Source organism: Poecilia mexicana, unplaced genomic scaffold, assembly GCF_051168715.1.
Source record: "Poecilia mexicana isolate PSO_F unplaced genomic scaffold, ASM5116871v1 scaffold_16, whole genome shotgun sequence".
Taxonomy (NCBI): domain Eukaryota; kingdom Metazoa; phylum Chordata; class Actinopteri; order Cyprinodontiformes; family Poeciliidae; genus Poecilia; species Poecilia mexicana.
Window position 1 is genome coordinate 24,101,484 of NW_028263385.1, and position 22,689 is coordinate 24,124,172.

The 22,689-nt window shown below is 41.2% G+C and overlaps 1 protein-coding gene across 1 annotated transcript; it reads right to left on the bottom strand.

The window, feature by feature from the left end:
* Nucleotides 1-467: 467 nt before the first annotated feature.
* On the bottom strand, nucleotides 468-18,957 carry rspo3 (R-spondin 3). Its single transcript, XM_014978660.2, has 6 exons — nucleotides 16,898-18,957; nucleotides 10,040-10,234; nucleotides 9,295-9,438; nucleotides 9,058-9,204; nucleotides 8,520-8,705; nucleotides 468-2,419 (listed from the first exon to the last, which is right to left on the bottom strand). The coding sequence occupies exons 1-6, from the start codon at nucleotides 16,995-16,997 to the stop codon at nucleotides 2,202-2,204; spliced, it is 990 nt and encodes a 329-aa protein (XP_014834146.1). The 5' UTR covers nucleotides 16,998-18,957; the 3' UTR covers nucleotides 468-2,201.
* Between the last annotated feature and the right edge of the window lie 3,732 nt (nucleotides 18,958-22,689).

Sequence of the window (22,689 nt, forward strand, 5' to 3'; positions counted from 1 at the left end):
TTATAAATCACATCTACATTGAACACATAAAGACAAATACTAACAATACTTAAAAAAAAAAAAAAAGATCTGACAAATGTATCACATGTTTACATTATTTCACTCCTGCTCAATTGACCATAGTGGAAACAAATTCTCAACCAGAAGCCATGGTCACAAATCAGAAGCTGAACAGCTTTAGGAGCCACAGTTTTATGAATCAACATTTTACATATTTAACATTTAATATCGAAAGCTGTTGAAATGTACAATGACTAATCATATTTTTTTTCTAGGAATTTACATTAGTTGATTATTAAATGTGGTAGGCTATCAAGCACTTTATGACACCACTAGATAACACAGAAGCATGTTTGTTTCTCAAGCTAACTCTGGACTGTCCCAGCAGTTCTTAGGTGATTAGCATTGTTGCTAATCACCTAAGAACTAATCAGGGTTTATGGAGCTGGACAAACAACACGCACAAATAGAAACCATTACAGCTTTATTTTACATACAGTTTTTTCTTTTTTTGTTCTGGTTGATGAGCTTTATTTGGAGCACAGAATCTATTTACACAAAAGGAGGGGAGAAAAAAAAAAGAATAGTGCTCCGGAAGATTTAGCACTTCTTTGGATAAACTTTGCTTTCATCCCAGATGTACATATTTCAGTTTTGGACACGGCACTCAGCTTTCCCTACATGTGTCAGTATGAAGTTGGCAAGAGCTAATACTCATATTTTTGTTCTTTACAAAATTTCCACCAGATAGATCTACACAACAAGTACAACAATAATAATAAACTTTTCTACACACAGTGTCTTTCAGAAGTATTCTCGCACTTTGAACTTTTTTTTTCTTCATTTTGCCGAGTCACAAGCACAAACGTCCAGATATTTAATTTGGATTTTAAGGGACAGCCCAACAAGTGGTGAATAGCTGTGAAGTAAAAGGTAATATGCTAAAAACGTTTAATTTTGGTCACATCGAACCAGAGCACCTTTTACCACAGATGTGTTCTCATTTCTTTGTTTCAGCAATTGTTTTCTTCTTGACACTCCTCCATTAAGGATAGATTTTTAGAGTTGCCTTGGTCCTCTTGACTGCGTCTTAGATTTATGTTCTTTTCTGGCCTACCAGTTAACATGGACACCCATATCTTGGTAGATTTACAGTGGTGCTGTACTTTTCTAATTTTATGATGGCGAACTAAACAGTGCATCATGTGATATTTAAAGCTTGGTTAAATGTTTTATAACCTAACACTACTTCTTGCTGAGCCCTTTGGACTTCCTAATGCTCTTTGTTCACTAATGTTCTCTGACAAACTTTATTTATAACCTATTCCTGTGTTATAATCAGATTAAGTTATGAAAATGTGGAGTTTATTTACAAATCAGGTGACATCTGAAAGCAGTACATTGCTTTGTACAAGATATTGTTGTCCAAAGAAATGTATTGTTGCTTATGGACAAAGGAACAACTGGAGACTTAAGTGTCACATCAGTCACTAATATGTGACTGATGTCTAATATGTGTGATTGATGTCACACATATTAGATTAAAGGGGGTTGAATGCAAGTCACACTATTCAAATTTTTATTTGTAGAAAAAAGATAAAATTATAGATTTTCTTTTCATTTCACAATTTGCACCAGTTTATGTTGGTCTAGTACATCAAATCTCTGTAAAATACATCAAAGTTTATGGTTGTAAAGCGACAAAATGCAAAAATAAAAAAGTTCAATGGATGTAAATACTTTTGCAAAGCACTGCAATGCTGTAAAATCAATCTACATTTGGAACCACAGATACACATCGTTGTACCAAAGCTCCATTAAATAACCGTATGAACAAGCACATATGTCTCCATCTCAGTCAGTTTGTCTGATGGTCCTCTGCAGTCACAGAGTGTTCCCAGTTTCCAGACAGCAGCGTCTCCATAAAGCTTTCACGTGAGACACTTTGAACGGTGATGCAGTTTTTGAGATCAAAAGGGCTTATTACAGTCCATGAATAACGCTGATGTAAAAACGGTCTGTTGAAACCATACAAGTAGCAGCAACACCCCTGTAAGGAGGGGTCAAAAAGGGGAGAGATAGTAGACGGGGGACGGGGGGCAGGGGAACATCCCAACCCCTCTGAGGGGTTGGGATGTCATGGAGCAGGAAGGAAGGGGAGACAACCAGAGGTGGGGGTCGGTCATCATCTGTCCCCAGCTTTATTGCACGAGGCCGTCTTCAGGAGAGATTGTCTGTGAGTCGTGGCCTCTCCGGTGTCGGTTCTCCGTTTTGTTCCTGTTATCAGAGTCTTCCCGTTCACCCGCATCCCTTTCCCGCTCCCGCTCCCGCTTCCTCTCCCTCCGACCCTCCTGGCTCTCCTTGTCCTTGCGGTTGTTGCGATTCCTCCTCTCTTTTCGGTCGGTCCTCCTCCGTGCTCCTGAAAACCGAGGAAATTTGACAAGGGAAGAAGATTAGTGTAGTTCAGCTGAGTTCATTGTTATTCAGGCTGAAGTTATTTGTTGACAGGAATTTTCTCAGGATAAAAGTTATAGTTTCAGTGCATGAATTTGGTCTTACTGAAGAATAAAAAGGAAATGTCTCACAGTTAAAACCAGATGTTTACATACACTGAAATTATAGCCAAGTGTAAACACTATGGGAATGTCCAGCCACCATACTGCTAAGGAAGAGTCAGATTCTGTTGCTTTCAGATAAACAAACATCTCAAAACATCAGACAGGAAGTTAGACTTTGGGCACAAGTGGTTCTTCCAAATGGACAACACAGTTCTTAGCTCTATCCCATGAGATATCTGTGGCCAGATCTGTGTAAGCAAGGCGGCCTATAAACCTGATTCAATTAGGCCAGTTCTGCCTGTAGAGCAAAAGTCCGCAAACTATTGTGGACATCTTGTATTTCAACTTATGAATGTAAAAAAACCCAAAAAAAACAAACAAACAAAAAAAAAAATAAAACAGAAGAAACTCTACTAATCTCTGATTACCTACCTATTTATTCTTAGACAGCAAGTGAAAAATCTCATCTTTTACATAATATTTGTACAAATCTGATTTTAATTGTAAATCTGAGTGCATTTCATGTTGTATGAATTTTATAAATCTTAAATAAAATTCCCCTAACTGCAGGAACCACATGATTTTTTTTTTTACCACTAGGTGTCACTCTTTATCAACAAGTAGCTGCTCCGCTGTCAGCCTGTCAGCTGTTGTGGCACTCTGCATGTGATGAGCAGACCTTTGTCGAAAATAGAAAGCCTTTAAATAACACCCCCCAATCCCTCACCCCCAATTTTATCTGTTCTTGCAACACTGTCTCATAAACAAAAGTGGGAGTTTTTGGAATGCTGAAGGTTTTATCTCTGCCTGAGCCGTGGTTATTAATGATAATAACAAGATATACCCTCAGGGAGGTTGGAGACGGGACCTACGAGTGAAAGCAGAGGAGGCCCTTTCCTGTTGTTGTACGGGTGGCGCTCATGTGTGAGTGGAACGGAGCAGCACGGCCTGCTGTTGGCTGCCTGTTTGGGGATTGTGAAACTGCTGAAGTAGGCAGTGGGCTCAGACACAGGGAGAGAGGAAAAGAGAGATCTGTCTCCCCTGTCTGCAAGCTTTTTTGCCTCCCGCCTCACCCCCTACATGCATTAATCACGGCAGGTCTCTGGTTGGATCTGGAACCAGGTCCGACTTAAGCCTTTTACACCGGTATTACGAGAGTCTCCCTAACTACTGTGCAACGTTTCCTGCTTGACGTTCTGAGACGAAAAGAGGCCTTGAGGTGGAAATGGGGACGCAACAATGTTCAAGTGTTGACTGCAACAGATGGCTTGTTTTCAGTGCAACAGAAGTGATAGCAAAGGGAACCGGTTTCATGGATGGATGAGCCGATGGATAGATGGATGGACGGGGTAATCTGGTCCACTGACTCATCCAGGGTATGCCCTCATCCTCTATAAACACAGGAAGTCCCCTTCGCTCTCATTGTTTTCTCTGTCCTGACACCATAACTATTTACAAGTTCAGTGGATTAGTCATACTGTAGCCCCAGTGCTTTTGTTGAACCAGAGCAGAAACCTAATCCATGCCAGTGTTGAGATGATTAGCGGAGTGTTTATCAAGCCAACATGCATTTGGTTTGCTGGAACAGTTTCCGACAGGCTAAACGTAAACTGTGAGTGGACGTGCGGATAACGGTCCCTTAATGGGACACCTGCTTTGTTTTACAACATTTACCGTAGACACTCTCAAATTTCCATTTGTTATGAGTTGCTATCAAAAACTTGAAGGTACAGAGAACTTGGCTCGTTCAAAAATAAAAAGTAAAGATCTTTATTCATCGCTCGAAGATTGAAGTTTGGGATAAATAATTTTCTTGGAACCGATGTGCGTCTTATAGGACTTTATGTATGATTAATGATTAGGTGGCGATGGTGGAAGTAGTTCGATTCCACGGATGAAGCAAAACACTTTGTCCACCAGAATGTGAATGTGTGCATGAATGGGAATGACTGATTTCATTGTAAAGCGTCTTTACATTGCATTAGTGCAATAAGTTGTGAACAAGTTGTCTTGGTCATGTGTGTTAGTAGGATAGCTTACGAGATGTGGTCACTGATCTGATCTGTTGTGGTGACGAAAGATATGATCCAAAGTCATAACTGGTTTGTACCTAATGACCCTTGACCTATGGTCATGAGATGTGGACTGTAATTAAAGGAGCTGAAAGGAACGCCCTCAGTACGATGGTTGGGTGAAGAGCGAATGTAAGCAGCTTGAGGTGGAATCACTGCTTCTCAGCACTGGAAGGAATTGGTTTGGTTCAAGGAAATGATTTTTGGAGGTTTTCCGTGCAAGTAGCACTAGGAGAAGAGCGTGGAACAGAATTTGCTGGAGGGTCTATAAGTCTCTTCTGACCTGGAAACACCTTGGGAGGAATACATCCACAATCCATTTTTGGATTGACGTGAAAAAATGGATATGTCAAGAAAACTGCAAAAATTCCTTGTGAAATGTTTGCTCCTAATTTTAATTTGTAGACATCCACAGGTTTTTTTTTTGTCCACACAGTTGATAAGTGTTTAGAATTGAATTTATTCCTGAGACAGATTCAAGAGTGATCAAGATAGGATGGTTTTAGGTTATGGTCGGATATGTTTTGGTCAAGATGGACCATGTTGATAATGAAAAGGGAAGGGTTCGATAACAGAGTCTTGAGGCACCCCTAGTTTAACTGTAGCTGTATGCAGAGTGTTATCAAATGTAACAAACTGCTTCCTGTTAGATAAATAGTACTTAAATCAGGAAGGAGTTGTACTGGTCATACCAGTTAGGGGATAACAAGAGATGTATGAAAAAAAAAACCCTGATTGGTCCAAAGTTTTGAAGTAAGAAGTAAAACAGTGTGTGGAACAGCATGCTCACACAGAACAAGCTATTCACCAGTGCTGCGGTTCTCTCAGAAATGATGAATACCATTTGCAAGAACATGTTGCATTTGTTGTCTTGTTTCCCAGAATAAGTTTGTCTGTAACAGCAGCTTGTAGAAATCAAACACAAAGACACAAAGTAGAGCACTTGCCTGACTTAAGAACAAAGAGAAAAACTTTATAGAACATGAAATCCCCAAAAAGGACAATGGAGGAAAAAGCTATAACGAAAAGAAACCCTCAGGGAGGTAATAACTGAAAAGCCATCATGTTGTGTGTCACTGACAGACAGAGCATAAGTGTTCAGAGGGATATTTAAAGAGACACTGTGGGTTTTATGTTGTTACATCCTCTGTGGCAGCCGTTCAGTCGGTGGGGGAGCTTTTGGCGGGAGACAGACCGGGATTAAAGGCCTTGGGCTGTCCCACAACTGGAATGCCTGCTGCATGGCTGCCAGGATGTCACCGTGGGGGTTGTGGTGTGAGTAATACTCACTCACTCAGATATATACATACATGCTGAGTGGATGACTGACGGTAGCTTGTATAGCTATATGTTTCTCAGTGTGCCTTTTTCTGCATGTGTTGAGCCCTGCAGACAGACAAACGGTCCATCTGGCTACAGAGACCTGGAAGGTGAAGCTTAGTACCACCGAAGGACAAATTAGTCAGAAATCATTTGAGGGAAGACAAATGAGGATGTGTGGGTATGTGCATTCATATTCAGTGGATTGTGATGAGGCTCAACTGGATGTCAGAGCTGATAGATCTGCACATATAGGCCTGTGTGATGTCAGCATGAGGCTTGAGGGGATCCTTATTGTAGCTGTTGATTAACTATGCAAAATGAGAGTCAGGAGTTTATATAAAGATTAATGAAATACTACAGATGTCTTGATTTTTCAGATTGTTTCATGAGTAATAATTGCATATTACTCAGAAAGAGGTATGCAAAGTAAATACAGGAACAGTATCATCGATACTAATCCTAATACCAATCCCAATACCAATACGAATATGCTTAAGTATGATATACCATCAAACTTCTAACTTTTAGGAATTTTTGTATTTTTTTTTCCTTTGGAATTATTTTGATAAAAACTGAGACAGATTTTAGATGAAGTTTAACAGGTGTCTACAAAATACTTTAATAACATAAACACAATAAACAGAAACAACAGAAGAACAAAAGAAATTTTGCTTTGATCCAAAATATTGATGCTTTGATGCGTAAATGACTTTAATAATTGAATTCCTCCTTTTCTGTTGGTTTCAAAACCACGATCTCCATCAAGGGACCAGAGGTATTTTTTTTTCTTCTTGTGAAAAAAAAAAAATAGAATGTACAGAACTGTAAAATAAGGTGTCAAAGAAAACTTGAAGTTGGTATTACTAGGAAAAGCCTCATTGGTGCACCTCTAAAGAAGTAAAAGTAATAAAAAAACACGCATAAAAAAGGAGAAGAAGATGTGAAAAACGAAATAACATTTGCCAACTACAGGAAGAGGAAAAGGAGACGCAGGGTGTGTGTGTGGAGGTGGAAGGGGTGGGTGGGGGGGAGAATAGCAGCTAAAGGAGAAAGCACAAAAAGAGGAAGAAGGGAAGAAGGATGTATCAGTGTTGGAGGGCTGCTGGAGGATTACTGGGGGCTCTCTGAGGTCAGGCCACTGACCCCCTAGCGTGTGCAGAACGTAAACACCGAGGAGAGGATGCGCCGAGGCAGATAATTAGCCTCCATTCACTGTGGAGTCTCTTGGAGATCAGGCAACTGAGTAATCATGAGGGTAGCACTGATAAAAGCGGTCTGCTCTTTCCGTCTCACTCTGTTTGCATCAGTTTCAGTTCAATCCAAATTAAGGTTTCAGGTCTCGGTCTGAGTGAATCGAAGTGCCACTGCGGCGCTTATAGCTTTCCTCGGCGTGTGTCTGCACGAAGGCCGTGTGTGTGAGGGGATGAACATCGAGATGCTGACAGACAGTGATTAAATGGGAGACAGAGGTTACATTTCCCAGTCCAACTCGTATCAGCTCTATAGCACTGGAATTTGAGCGCCTAGAAGCGTGTGCAGTTGTCTGGCCTGTTCAAAGCACACACAGCCTAGCTTTAGCTGGGCATATATGTCCTGCTATTGTGTGTGCATGCATGTGCATGTGTGTGTGTGTGTGTGTGTGTGTATGGAGCAAATTATCGTGTGTGTATTAGCAGCTGTGGGGATAAACCAATACTGATCCCCTGGTCGCCTCGTGCCTCCCAAGAGGAGGATGTTGATGTTGAGCTGGCTGTCTCTACTCCAGAGCCAACTGCTTTTTGCTGCATCACACACAGACACACACACACGCACGCACGCGCACGCGCGCACGCATAGAAGCACAAGCACAGTGTTTGTTCTGTAAGTGTGAGGCCCCAAGGGACTGGATCTCAGCCTCCTACCCTGTCTGCAATCTGTCATGTAACACTGCAGAACCCCCAGAGGAAAAAAAAAACACAACCAGTCGTGGCCGACAACCGACCACCTTGGTACCCACAATTGCACAAAAAAACCCTGAAAAAACCTCCAAGTGGTTGTAAAACTGCTGCAGGCTGCATATTTCAAAAAGACGAGCCTCGTCTGAAAGCAGTTTTCAGCCCATTCATTAGAAATCATCATGCTATTCCCTGTTTACTGAGAGCACAGAGAGAGGCTTTCACTGTTTCAAACCTAAAGTGCGATCTGGAGGGAGGGTGGGGGGAGGGGTGAAAACCCTACAAAAAATACAGGGTGCCCATTGCAACATCCCGCATGTGTGCTCCCCCCCCCACCCCACTGTCCTGACTGCAGCCACAATGACAGTCGTCTGAATAAACAGTCAGAGTCCTGAGCGGAAGACAGGCTTGTTCTGGTTGTACAAACTGAAGCAGAGCGGTCTGGAATGCATGGAGCTGAAACCGAGCCATGTGTTCCAAACACAGCGTTGGCAGTGAACCTGAAGGATTGGGAGCAATTACCATTGGCTGGATTTGGTGGCTTTAATCGATACGTCCAGCTTTTAGGGTCATGTTGGCCTGGAGGGTTCTTTAATGAGGAGAGAGAGACGGAGCGAGGAGGTTTTATTTACCTTGACATCTCTTTTTCTTGACCAGACACTCTTTGACCTCAGAGATCTCTGGGCAGGGATTGCCAAATGGAGATGGATACTGCTGGACCTGCCTTGTGCGGGTCTCCTGGCCCCGTCTGAAGCCGCAGGTTCTGCCCGACCGAGAGCAGGGGCTCCACTCACTCCACTCGCCCACCTCGCAGTGCACTAGCAGAGCAAACATGGAGAGGGAGAGGTGACAGTGAGGACTAAGTTCGTCTCCTTTCCTTGAGCACAAAGTATATTCATTCATCTAATACATTTTCATATACTGAATGTGCTTTAAGGAGATTTGGCATTGGCAAGTCACTATTCTTTCCAATGCCAATGGTCGTTTATGCCCAGTCTCAATAAAAGACGCAGGTGCATCTCAATAAATTACAATAATATTTATTTCAGTAAAACAATTCATTAATTTGACTGATATTTCCAAACCTTTATTTCTGATAATTATGATAATTTTCCACTCAAAGTCAATGAAAGCTCGACATTTAAGATTCGAGTATAACACGGGACTTACCTTGTGGAGTGCACTCCATTAGTTTGTCATTGGGCTCATAGTCGTCTGGACAGATATGGTGGCACCTTCCATTCAGCTGATAAAGGCCAGGCCGGCACCGGGTGCACGTGTCACTGTTCACACACGATTCACACTCCGCAGAGCATCCTGCAGGAACATTCACACATCTGAGCTCAGAAAATACCACTATTTTCCCACAAGCCTTGAAAAAAGTAAAAAAAAAAATGAGACACTCACTGGGAACGCACTCCCTCTGTGCGTCGCTGTGGACCATGCCTACAGGGCAGCTGTCCAGGCACTTGCCCAGGTGAAGGTAGAACCCCGCTCGGCAGCGCGTGCAGAAGTTCTTGTTAAAGCACGAGTCACACTCCGACCTGCACTCTGATAAAAAAAACAAACAAACAAAAAAACACCATCGATGATCATTAAAACACCTGTAGGTAAGTTGATGTTTCACTGGCTGGCTGCAGCACAACACTTAACCTAATTAAGTGACACACAGAGCAAGTTACCTCAGTATATTTGCTCTTATTGCCATGTTAGTTAGTCTTAGAAGTAAATAAGAGTGAATGCCATTGGTATAATGCAAATCTGAAATGAAGTGTTCGCAGCTCTTGAACATTTCCAGATATTTTCACATCACTACCAAATATAGAGTGATGTGGTCATGATCATGTGACGTATTAGTTTACCAGTTATTGGACACCTCAAGGCAAATGGTTGCACTGGATTTCTTTAGAGTAAACAGAGCTGAATAAAAATGCGAACTATAAAATTTCAATAATGTGCAAATTGTACAGTGACAAAATGTAAAAAAAAAAATAGCTTGGTGTATGTTTAGTGATTCTACTGTGTCTTTTACATAGAATACATACAAGAAAATCCAACACAACGTTGCTATCACTCTGTCAAAGTTGGGTTTAGACTTTAGCTAAAGCACTCCACCGTGTTTCTCTCAATTTGTTGCTAGCTTTTTACTCACTCGTACAAGTGTTTCTCTCAGGTGACCGGGTGCCGTAAAAGCCAGGAGGACAGGAAGTCATGCACACCCCGATCTGTTTCATCCCGATCCTCTCCAAATGCATGAAGAGACGAGGCTTGCAGGACAGACAGCCATTGTAGTCTGAGCAGGTCAGACAGCCACTCTGCTGGCACCCCGAGCTGCCACCGGCCATCGCTGTAGACAGAAGCAGACGACTTTCATCATGATAAACAAAACACTAAGATTACATCTGAGAAAAGTCCGGGGTTTGACCAGTCACATGGCAGCTTGTTTTTACTGGTTTTTACAAGGTGTATGAGAGGCAAAATGTGCCAAAATTCAGTCTCACACTTTCAGATGCAGTCGATGCTGGCCTATTGAAAAATGCATGACAGGTTAAGTCCTGATTTTGTCAAACATCAAATAGTGTCACCTAGTCAAAAACTGAAATAAAAAATAGACGGTCTTTGAATGTCCCTAACCAGACAAAAAATGTTTAACTAACTTAATCAGAACGTAGTTAGGCATCACAGCTATTAGCAGGGGACACTTCAAGCTTTTGACGTACTGAGCTGAGTAAAACATCGCAAACAGAACATCTGCATAAACTCATTTGTTGAATGTATATATGGCATTTCTAAGCTGTGATGCTCATGCTGTAACTGTTTGCACCATGTCCAAAAAAAAAACGGTGAATGCTAAATTACCAGACGTGTAGAAAGGCAGAACTTGTGTGTTGTTTATCAAATGCAACATAATTTACAATGTCACTGAAATGATAGGCAGATAAACAACAGAGTTGAAGATATTACATTTAAATATCATTATAAGTGGCAAACCATCCCACATAACTAAGAGCCGGTCCGACAACTCTGATTTTAGTTTGTAGTAAAAATGATATTACAGCGTAGGTGTTTCAAAAAGTACATTCAAGTCTTTCCAGAATGACACTACTGTGCACATGAAACCCCTCTGCAGTTCAACCTTAAACACTGCATCCAACCTATATAACAAAATAAAGACATATTGGTGGATTATTTGTTGTACAGCTGCCTTTAGTCAACAAATAGAATAAATGGACTGAACCTTAATATGGATTTTCTAGTCATACTGACCAGTTAAATCAATCCTGCAGCAAAGTTTGATTCTCAAAGCCACAATATTCATACTCTCACACATTGATCAGGAGAGCAGCAGGTAAAATTAGGGTTAAGTGCCTTGCTCAGTGGCACATCGATATGTGCTAGGAAGAAGCTGAAGTTAAAACCATAAAACCACCACTAAAAACATTCAGTTTCTTCTACATCTACATCTCTTAAGTCTGTAACGAGGACTCACGAATCATCATAAGAATGAACAATAATTAGCAAAAAAAGCTAAATGTAAAACACGTCACTATGGGTGTTATTTACCCAGACACCACGAACTCTTACATCAACAATTGATGATGACATTTCATCATCAACAACAATTGGACATTAAAGTTTATTCACGTCGACAGCCGGTTTTAGACCTGTCTTGAAATTTCAACCTTGCATGGTACAGATCAGTGTAGCTGCTACAAGTTATGTCATGAAATCAGGCTGAGTACATCGATCACTCAGGTCACGCCTGAACAGTGACATGCATAATGCAGCATTTCAGCAGTAGCTAGCATTATAGTAACGGTTTCCTCTGTTGTTTTCTCTTTACCTGAAGGAACATCCCAAACCTTAGACGTCAAATGACTAAGCCAGATTCAGATAAATTATGGAGTAAAACCAAGTCCACAGATCTTTTTCATATTAGATAGAAAAGCCTTTGATTGTATACCAAGGTTAAAGGAGTTATAATTTTAAAACAATTGAACCTTTATGTCATTTCCAGCCTTTGATTTGAAGCTCTTTAGCAAAAAGCCACAGAAAGAGTCAAAGGAAACTCAGAAACACAGAGGGACACACAAACCCTCATCCCTTCTCATCTCATCAGGTCATTTTCCCAAAAGTCCTACGGGATAATCAAGAGGTTTTAGGTAAATGTAAGATGGGCTTTTTACCTTCCTTTTGCTCAGTAGTTTTTTTCTCCTATGACCTCTCTCAAAAATTTTCATTTTTCCCCAGTCAGTCTGTCACTGTAATATGATGAACACTGACCCTATCTGCGATATGAGAGGTCTGAAGCGGTTTAGACTTTGTTCTGGGTTCTGTTGCAGCCTCCTGGACTCGTCATCCAGGTACTCTTGGAGCATTTTGGTATGTGGGCCATTCCTGAGAAGCTTCCTACTGTTCTTTAACTTCACGCCATGATTGAAGCAGCACACCAGTCCCTCAAAAGTAAGCTCAAGCCAAATCCAAAACACAAATCTCAGCCTCTCCTTTGATATTTGCATCTACAGATGCGTCCAGTCGGTGCCACCTACAGCATCATATTATGAACTAAAACTGCAACAAAAAAAAAAGTGCTTCTCCCATTTCACGTTACTTGACCTAGTTGAGTCCATCCCTAATGAAGTTTATAAGGTACAGAGGTGCGTCATGGTAGGGTTGGGATTAGGGTTTGGTTTTCCTCCGTCATCCTAGCATCACATGGAAATGCCTTATAAACTTTGAGTATTTCTCAAGTCAGGCCTTAGCTGCCAGTTCATCATAGATCACAGACACTTTGTTTGAAATATCCTGACTGTCTTTACGAGAGCCGTCCACCGGCCGACTTGCATTCCTGCTAAGCTGCGCAGAGACAGGAATCCAGCCAGGCTGAACCTCGGCTGGACTGCCTGCATCTCTGTAGTGCACCAAGGAAGTGCTACAGAGAATGCATGGGAAATGAGCAGGTTTTTATCTTTGTTTGACTTATGAAATGACAGAAGAAACACTTAAGCAATTGTGTTAGATGGGCAGTTATATGAAAAATGTTAACCTATTTATCTAGGATTGTTCATATATTGATGTTTAATCTTATATTGTATTCATATCTGGAAGATAAAGTGATTTCCACTGCATTTCAACAACAAAGATGAACCTCCTTTTATTCACAAAACATGTTTTATTTTCTTGTGGATAAATTTAGGATCCTAGAAAAAATGTAGGATTTGTAAATGTCTGAAATGACTTTAACGAGACACTTACTGTAGCGATAACAGGTCTGAAGTTTGCACCTCAATGAGATCGAGGTCTTGATTTCAATTCAGTCCAGCTCTTTGGGTCAATTTTTTTCTTTCTTTTTTTAACAGATGGTTCCCACATTTTATAAAACCATGCTCTGATGTGATAAAATTCATAGTGGATTATGTGACTTCAAACTGTCCAGGTCCTGCTGCAGCAAAACATCCCCGAACCATCACACTTACACCTCCACTTTGTTTGTGGCAACATCTGATGTCCAGATGTTTGAGTTCCAATTATTCCTCATCAGAAATGCATATTTTGCAAAAAAAAAAAGATGTTACAAAAAGCTTTGTTTTTTTTCCTCCAGTCTTGTTATGGTTTACTCATCCTACTTGGGTTATTCTGCATTGCTGTAGTTCATTTTAAGTGTCCAAATGTGTCACAACAATGTGTTTTTCCCCCTTTTTTACATGAGTGTACCTCTGTTCTACATTCTATCATGCAAACATCACCAATGACACACACACACAGACACACACACACTACTTGCGCCAAGAATTAAAATTTCTTTTGTAGGCATCATCATCATCATCATCATCATCATTGCACACCGGAAGTTTGTGGCTTGGGTTCTGTCTACTGCTTGGTAATCCTGCTCTGTTAACTGAGAGGTCATTGACTCTCCTCTGAGTCCTATCCCCCTTTCTGTCCCTCCTGGTCTGTACTCGTTCCCCAAAACAATCCCTCCATCCTCCCTGATATCACTAAAAGTGTAGGATGTCTGCATCCTTGGAGGAAGCGATCTTAAATTGACTATTTATTGGCCCGTGGAAAGGTTGGGTGACTGCTCTTTATTCTATGTGAGAATGAAGGTGATGTTGCTCTCTCATCTACAAAGCAGAGCCACATGGACCAAGGGATGCTTTGAAAGGCAGCTGAATGGGTTCAGACTGAAAACACACTTTGTTTATTTGCGTTGGACAGCGGTCGCCTGACGGGTGCTTAAGATTTGTCTTCTGCACAGAATGCCGCCAGCAGAGTCTGTTCTTGAGGAAAAATATCATAAACCGAGGTTTTGTCTACATGACCTTCCTGTTTGCATCCTGCCAACCCTGTTCAGAGGGAGGGCTTAGTGCTGGTTAGAGGAAATAAACAGCTAAAGGTCCTGAAACCTCTGAGAGTACAAAGAACGCCACGTATTTACACACGCAACACCGTTTATGCTCCTGGGACTTTTTTAAACGTTTGGTCAGTTTCAGTCAGTAATCAGTTTCATTTGGATTTTCCTGATGGAGCTTCACATGGTGCCACATGTCTTTGCACCAAAGAGCAGGCCCGTGTTTAATTTGTTCTCAGCAGAAACATAGCTGTTTTATTGAAGAACATCAGTGACCAAACAGCAGCATATAGACCAAAGAGGGCAGGGAGAAGCTTAGAAAGAAGTTAAAATCACGATTTGGTTATAAAGAAATGTTCCAATCTTTATGCTTCAAAAACACAATTTTTAACTACGTATTTTTGGTCCAGTTTCTAGTTTAAATATCTTAGTACTCTTGAAATTGACAAAAATAACTTACAACAAATTTTTCTACAAACAACGGGAACTTGTTTTAAGTCAGTTACTCTGTAATATTTATAAAACTTGCTACTTCCAGAACTTAAAAGTGACTGATACTTTTTTGTCAATATTAAGAAACTTTTGACTTAAAACAAGCTTTCATATTATACTGAAAAGTTACTTGTAAGGTAGTATTGTCTTATTTTATGTTTACTGAGATTTTTGCACTGGGAGCTAGACCAAAAATATGTGCTAAGATTTTATTTTATTTTTTCTTGTAGTTAGTTATTAACTACACGGTTTCTTAATGGAGACCAGCAGTAGTGGACTTCTTAAATCTGGCTTTTATGAAAGAGTGAAAAGCAAAAAGCCACGGCTGGAAGAAAGAAATAAAAAGTCCAGTTGAAAGTTTGCGGTAAGCCATGAGGGACACAGAGAACGTGTTTAAACTTGGTGGTGGAAGCATCATGCTGCGGAGATGCCTTTCTTCTGCAGGGATGTGAAAAGAAGCTAGAACTGTTGAGAAGATGCATGAAGCTAAATACAGGTCAATCCAGGACGAACACATGTGGTGGACTCTGAAAGACGTGAGACAGAAGTAGATGGAAGCGAACCCACATGTTAGAACGGCTCAGTCAAAGTCCAAAACTAAGGGTGACTGACAATGCGAGACGGCATTTGAAAACCGAAGTTCACCAAAGATTTAGACTGAGCTCGAGCTAAGCTGCGAATAAGAATGAGCAAAAATAAAAAAGTTTTGAGCTAGGGGAGCGGAATACAAATGCATGCCACACTTTTAAGTTTTTGATGGACAAGAAATAGGAAGGCATGCGTAATTGGGAACAGACGAAATGAGATATGGCTAGTTGTGCACTTTTGGCACTGCACTGATGGTCACTGCAGAAACATTTCAAATAAAGAACTATCCCTGCGGTCCAAATCGGAGCTCTAAATATCAAATCAACTTCTCCGCCGCAGGTGGCATGGATAAAAACATCACTCCAGAGCTCTGTCACCGCAGATCACAGACAGTTTTCAGATATGCTGACAAGTGATATGTGGAATATTCCAGTTATCGCTGCTCTCCTCAAACAGAATCAGTCACAGAGCCCATCTGGAGACCCTCAGTGATGCAGAGTGCGTGGGCAGAATAGAAAGAAAGAAAGAAAGAAAGAAGGAAAGAAAGAAAGAAGGAAAGAAAGAAGGAAAGAAAGAAAGAAAGAAGTAAAGAAAGAAGTAAAGAAATAAAGAAAAAGAAAAAAAAGCTTTATTTCATACTTATTTCAGAGTGGATAGACCTGGTCAGAGCCCAAGAAATGAGACATGATGTTGGACTTCTGGGAGATAAATGGGAGAAGAAAAACCGGCAGAGCCTGGATGGAACATCTCATCTTCCTCACTGCTGCTGACAGCTTTGCATTAACAGTCACAAGAGGAGTTCAGATGACTGCAGCCATCATCTGGAGAAATATCTCCCAATTTAGAATAACGAGACGAATAGAGGGATATTCAACTCGTGGTGTCTGGACTGGATAAAGTTTGCTGGCTGAAATCTGCTGCGCTCGCCGCTAGAGAGCGACGCAGGAAGCTGGAGCTCCAGCTCAGAGCGGCAGCTGCGGGACTGCAAGTGGCTCCACACTCGTTTAATCAACCCAATTAAGTTCAATCACAATAAAACAAAGATGGTGTGACAGAAAGTTGTGCGAGACGGAAAACAGTCCCCAGACGGAAATGCTGCTGATTTCGTTAATATCACATAAAACACAAAAGCAAGAAAACAAGACAATGCATCTCAGACACGTTTCAAGCGTATCCAGTCATGTCTGTTACATCAGCGACTATATTAAGCGGAACATATATATATATATATATATATATATATATATATATATATATATATATATATATATATATATATATATATATATATATATATATATATATATATATATATATATATATATATATATATATATAGGAAAAGGTACGAAGTAAACAAAAGCTAATTAATGTTGATTAAATTGACAGAAAGTTAAGCTATGATTAGGGAAAAGGTTACCTCTGATTTCTAAGTTAAAAACACAGACAAAAAAGAAGAAGAATTTGAGCAGCATTCCATAAATTAATGAATAATAATAATAGTAAAAAGATTTTATTTCTTCCAACCATATTTTGACCTTCCTGTGGAAACGTCAGACATCACGCCGATCTACTCACCTTTGTGCTGCCGGTGCCTGGAGCTGCTGTGCGGCTGACAACCAGAGTAATCCATGCAGTTCCAGATGATCAGAACAAAGGAGATCAATTGTAATTGCATAGTAGCCCAGAGGTGAGACTCCTAAAGCCAATGTCAATGTTCACCAAAACAAGTTGGCGTTTTTTTCTCCTTCTTCTTCTTGTCCTTTCTTTCTTTCTTTCTTTCTTTCTTTATTTCTTTCTTTCTTTCTTTTCTTTTAATTTTTGTGTAAATGTTTTCCTCCGCCTAAAGAGGTTGAAGCTCGGAAAACTCCTAAACGCAGCAGGACGCAGCCCAGCTGTGTGGTGTTATGTGGTGGCTGTAGCGTACCGTGGCCCAATGATGCCTGGGCCGTTTAGACTGTAACATCCTGGATAGGGTCCACATATGTGCCGAGAAAACAAGTCCTCGTTAGAGGTCCGTTATCCGTTCCGAGATGGGAAACATTTCCTTTAAAAAAAAAAGAGGGAGAGAGAAAAAACGCACTAACAGAAACAAACTCCAATTTCATTTGTTGCGCATATACGCAAAAACAGAATTAAACATTAGTATGTGAGTTAAAAAAAAGGTGAATAGAGAGGCTATAAGAAGGTTTTAGTGGAACACCGAAGAAGCCTGAAAAGTTAAATCCATTCGTCCGAACTCCAAATTAGGGAACCCTCTCCTCTCATCTGGTAGAGAGATGCGCGGTGCGTCCCAGAGAGTGTGGCTACGTTTACTGCGTCAGGCGAACTTGTTCAGCTCAGCATCAGCTGGAGCACTCACAGGCGCAAGCAAACAAAGTAAAACAAGCAAACAAATAAACACAGAAGAAAAAAACTCAATCAGTATGAGGAATCATTAAAACGGATCTCCCAGCAGAGAGATTCGCAGGTCTTGTAAAGCCGACACCTCCTCCTGCTGCTGCCTCACCGTGTGTGAACCAAAGTAAATCTCCGCACTTTCAGCGCGTTTCTGCTTTGCGTGCAGGACTCATTCACTCCCTTGATGACTTCAGCCTTCTGCTCTCTCTCTCTCTCTCTCCTCTCTCTCCCCCCTCTCTCTATGAGCTCTAAAGTTTATTTAGAGGGCATGCCCCCCGCGTCAGAGAGAGAGAGGGAGACGCGCTGAACGGATTCAGATGCGCACTGTGCTTTCTCTTATTCCTCCTTTGAGTTTGTTCCTCTGCTGGTGCTCATCCGCAGTCTGAATGTGGAAATGATTGTTTGGATTACTGAACTATTTATGTTGTTCGGCCTTTCAAACCAAGAGCAGCTCAGACCGATACTAACATAAAGTTTTACCACAGACAAAAAGAAAAAAAAGGAAAGAAAGAAAGAAAGAAAGAAAGAAAGAAAGAAAGAAAGAAAGAAAGAAAGAAAGAAAGAAAGAAAGAAAGGAAGAAAGAAGTAAAGGAATCAAAACTATCTGGTTATTCCTTTTAACTGAATGATAGATTTATGCTCTGAGCGGTTTGATATGGACGGTGCACATCAGCATTAGGAGCGCGTGTTAACAAAAAAAAAAAAAAGAAAAAAAAAAGTTGTCAGCTGCACATCCGGTCAACGCAGAGCCTGCACCCCCAGCACCTGCCTCCTGACGCTGAAGTTGGTATGTGATTCGCAGCTTCCAATTTGGTGTTAAACACTTGATGAAGTCTACTAAATTTTTTGGTACAGTTATTGAATTGTGTAAAGTTTTGCTTTTAATTTAGATTTTTTTTTAATTTTGCTGAAACAAAATCAGAGGGACTTACCATGCATGGCTTGTGCGTGTGCGTGCGTGGTTGTATGTGTGTGTGTGGCTGGTTTTGGTGGCTCAGGAAGGAGGGGATTCCCCAGGACTACATTTATTCAACAGCTGTCTGAATGTTGCTAGAAGATTTGGGCAGCTTTGATCATACATTTGTTCGAAAAGCAATGGCGTATTTATTTGGGCTAGAGAAAAGACTTGACATCATTCTGGACAGATGCTGTGCAGGATGATGCTCTGTAATGATGTCGACACTCAGTTGCTTGTGGTACTGACTGTAGTTCACGGAGAAGGAATTTATTACATTAGCCTAATCTATTCAGGCCTCAAACTTTAGGCAAAGAACTGATTATAGAGTCATTGTGAACAAGCAAGTATATGTACTGTTATTGTACAATTTAATGTCTGTTTGTTTTTGACCCCCTCTTTGGTAGCCCTACCATCGTATACGCTCTGACTCATTAATCCAACCACATCGCGTTAATTCCAGGATTAAATTGGTCCATGTTTCACTGGGTTAGCAAAAATAACCTACACTTCACTGATGCTGACCCAGCAGTTTTTAAAGTGGACTGTCCTCCAAAGTATCATGAGCCGACTAAAAAAAAACTCTTTTATGTCATTCAAATCTACCTTTTCATAATTACCTTCTTATTAATGAATAAAAACTCTAAAATGAGTGAAGAAAGTTCCATTTAATTCGATGTTTACAAAGTGGGATTTATCTCACAGGTGAGTTATCCCCTCCGCCCCCACAGATCCACCGTATTTATTATTTCTACTCCTATTCATCTTCACAATCATTCATATAAAGTTACAACATCGTCTAATCGATTCTCGTGTGATTGTTTTTTGGGGGATCCTGAGCAGCATGGATCATCATTTGAAGAGAGGGGGAAAAAAAAATCCATGGAAGCGCCAGCATTTCCCAGCACCACCTCTAGAGGGAGTTAGCTCCATTAAAAGCTTGTGATGAACTTGAGCTCTTGATCCCTTCTCTGATGATGAGTCCAAAAAAATGCAGTGTTGTTTCTCACATCGGGCACACGTAAACTGATTCCGGTCTGTCTTGAGAGAGAGCGCGCGGACCCGGAGAACACAGGTGAGACGAGACACTCCGGAGGCGAAGGTCTGCTTCTGGAGACGAGACGAGAGGAGAGAGGGAGGGCCAAAGGCCTCATCTGTCTAACTAGAGTGTTGATGTTTAAGGGGAACAGTATGCACGACTCCAGTGCTTTTCCTCACTGTGGCTTCTGGTCTTCCATCAGTCACCGTGCTGAGGAAAGCAATGCAAACATTGTGTGGGTTTTCTTTTTTCTTTTCTTTATGGGAATACTTCCCAGTTTGCCCTGTGCTAACTCAGGACCAGGACACCGAGACACAGCAGAGATTGATGCATTGTTTTAAACTCCTTCACCTCCGCACAGGCAGACCTCTTAATCCAAACTCTGCCAAGGGATATTAAGTGAAGTATTGTGCAGCTAATACGCACTGAAAATTACAAGCTGCCGCTTCACTGCCGTTAAAAGCTGTTAAAACGCGTCACATTGTGGAACATAATGTCACATATGAAGCTAAATTGATTTTTTTTTTTGCTCAGAAAAGGGAAGAAATTTTGAGCTAAATTCTCAAACCTCCGTCCGTCTCTCCGCCGTCTGCGGCTCGGTGGAGGGGATGTGGAGGAATAATGCTTGTCTTTGTGCCCTAGACTCAACAAGCTCCACCAGCCCCCACTGGTAACAGTTTTTGTGTGTGTGTGTGTGTGTGTGTTTAGGTGTGTGTAGGTGTGTATGTGGCTGAGGGGTGTGGAAGGTTAAGGTCACTTGGTCAGTCCCTGTGACCGGCCCATGAGAGAATCAGTCGACACCTGTAAATGAAGTCTGGCAGGTGCATAGAGCCGGCTGACCAAGGATGGATACACGTTACAAGTTTTTTTTTTTCTTCTTCTTTTTTCTTTTTTTTTCCTTTCAAACTACACCTTGTTCTATTTTAGCCCTAAACTAATTTAGGTGTTGTTCTCACAGACTGGTGTATGGGGGTTCATACCAAGAACGCCGATGACACAGAGACAAAGATGGTCGGGGGGAAAACAACACATAATGTCAAGTTCACAATTGTTTCTTTCTTTTCTTCAAAATAATCCGCCCCTGCCTCCATTTTCAGTATCTGCTTAACACTGACTTAACCCTTTCAGGTTGTCTTTCTAATGGTGAGAGACAGTTTCACTTTGCCAGCTGAAATAATTATAAGGGCATGTGAGTTATCATGAGGAATTTTATTTATTTGTTTTCTCTGTTGTTCACATTAAACAGTGCAGTTTGCTACTCATATGGAAAATATAGTGGAAGGATGACATCATATGCTTTTGCAGGTCAGGCCCGTTTTTCAAACTGTAAGCTATTATTATTATTATTGTTATAAATCTAAAGTTTTTTTGTGTACTGGAAATACTGAGATGAAGATTGTATAAAATTATCATAGCTTGATAACTATAAGTGAAAATGTGAAAAGCTTATTGATTTAGCAAAAAACAAAACAATATAAAGAAAAATGTTTTCTTTTTCTACTTGTAATATTACAAAACTGGGAGATTAACAAGCTGATGCTGGCCAGTACATTAGTCGGGCTATCTGCTTAGTATTTTAAAAATTTTCACCTAGCAATGCTTTAGAATCTTCTTTTGAATTTTTCCGTAGTTAATGTTGACATCGCTGCTACTTACAAGTGCGGAAAACATGCTGCGTCACGCACGATTTGAATCCCGGAGAATGCGTGGATTAAAAACAAATTGGAAAACGTTAACAAAGACGCGGTCAAGGCTAGCGGAGTGACAACAGCAAAAGTTAGCTTTTGCACCGCAGCAATGTTTTACCCTAAATCGTGTCAGAGTTTTTAATTTGCGATACGGTAATGACAACTATAACCTCGTAAGGTTCTGTGTAATTTCCATCACATAGCAGGTCTCATATCCACATGGTTTCTGCTTCATCTTTCAATACAAACTCTCATCTACCTTTATGTCGACCCAGCCTTTTCTTTTCTTTTTTTTTTTCCAGTGCGGTGTGGATAATTTGCTGTAGCATTATGAAAACGATTTGGCCGTGATCTCTCGTTGATGTTAGAAAATCTGCATGCAGCCCGTCGAGAAGTACTAAGAAGCCTGACGTGTAAATCACACCAGTCATTCAGCTATTTATAGGCTGTATGAGATCCCTGTGACATTGCAAAAATCCCATAACCTCAACATAAACAGGCATGCTACTCTTCTAATCCTCGGCCGCCTCGGAGCGGTGAACATACAAGGACACTGCAAAGCTCGCGCCTCTGATCTCCAAACTGTTCATTCCCCCCCGATTCCCCTCCCGCTCATGACTCATAAAATTCTCAGGTGACAGTGACAACCACCGCGCTGTCATCGGCTTACGAATTAGGCCCGGCTGAGTGTGGACAGCGACGGACGGAGCGAGCTTCACCGAGGTCTGTGAAAACATTGGAGTCTGTGGCATTACAGCTTGTTTCCTTCTGACAGTGCAACAGCTAAAGAGGCAAATACACCAGCGGTCATCCACACACACATGCACACGCACGCACACACACACACACACACACGCACACGCACACACACACACACACACACACACACACACACACACAAACACAAGAGTGTCGCAGCAACACCAGCAGAGGAAAAATCACAGCACCGAAATCCACCTCGATTTCTGTCGAACACGGTGGCGGCGGCATCATGCTGTGTGGTTGCTTCTTATCTCCAGGGAAAGAGAAGATGCAAAAAGATAAAACAAGATGAAGATTGATAAAGCAATGGTAGATGGACCAGCTTCCTTTAGCACATTTCTAGTCACACTCACCACTCAAATTGCTCTGCACTAGAGCCACATCAGGAAATAACTTAGGGTTAAGCGTGTCGCCCAGAGCAACGTCAACATGCGACTGGGAGACGCTAGAATGAAACCCGCAAGACAACCACTTTGCCCAAATGAGTTACGGTTGTTCTTTACAGGAAAAAAAGACAGAATATATA

What these genes read in the sequence shown, in the direction of transcription:
- rspo3 (XM_014978660.2), bottom strand. Translation starts at nt 16,997, where the DNA reads ATGCAATTACAATTGATCTCCTTTGTTCTGATCATCTGGAACTGCATG. An exon ending in CAGGCACCGGCAGCACAAAG is followed by an intron (nt 10,235 to 16,897) that starts GTGAGTAGATCG and finishes TTCTGTCTACAG; the next exon opens with CGATGGCCGGTGGCAGCTCG. An exon ending in CAAGAAAAAGAGATGTCAAG is followed by an intron (nt 2,420 to 8,519) that starts GTAAATAAAACC and finishes CTCGGTTTTCAG; the next exon opens with GAGCACGGAGGAGGACCGAC.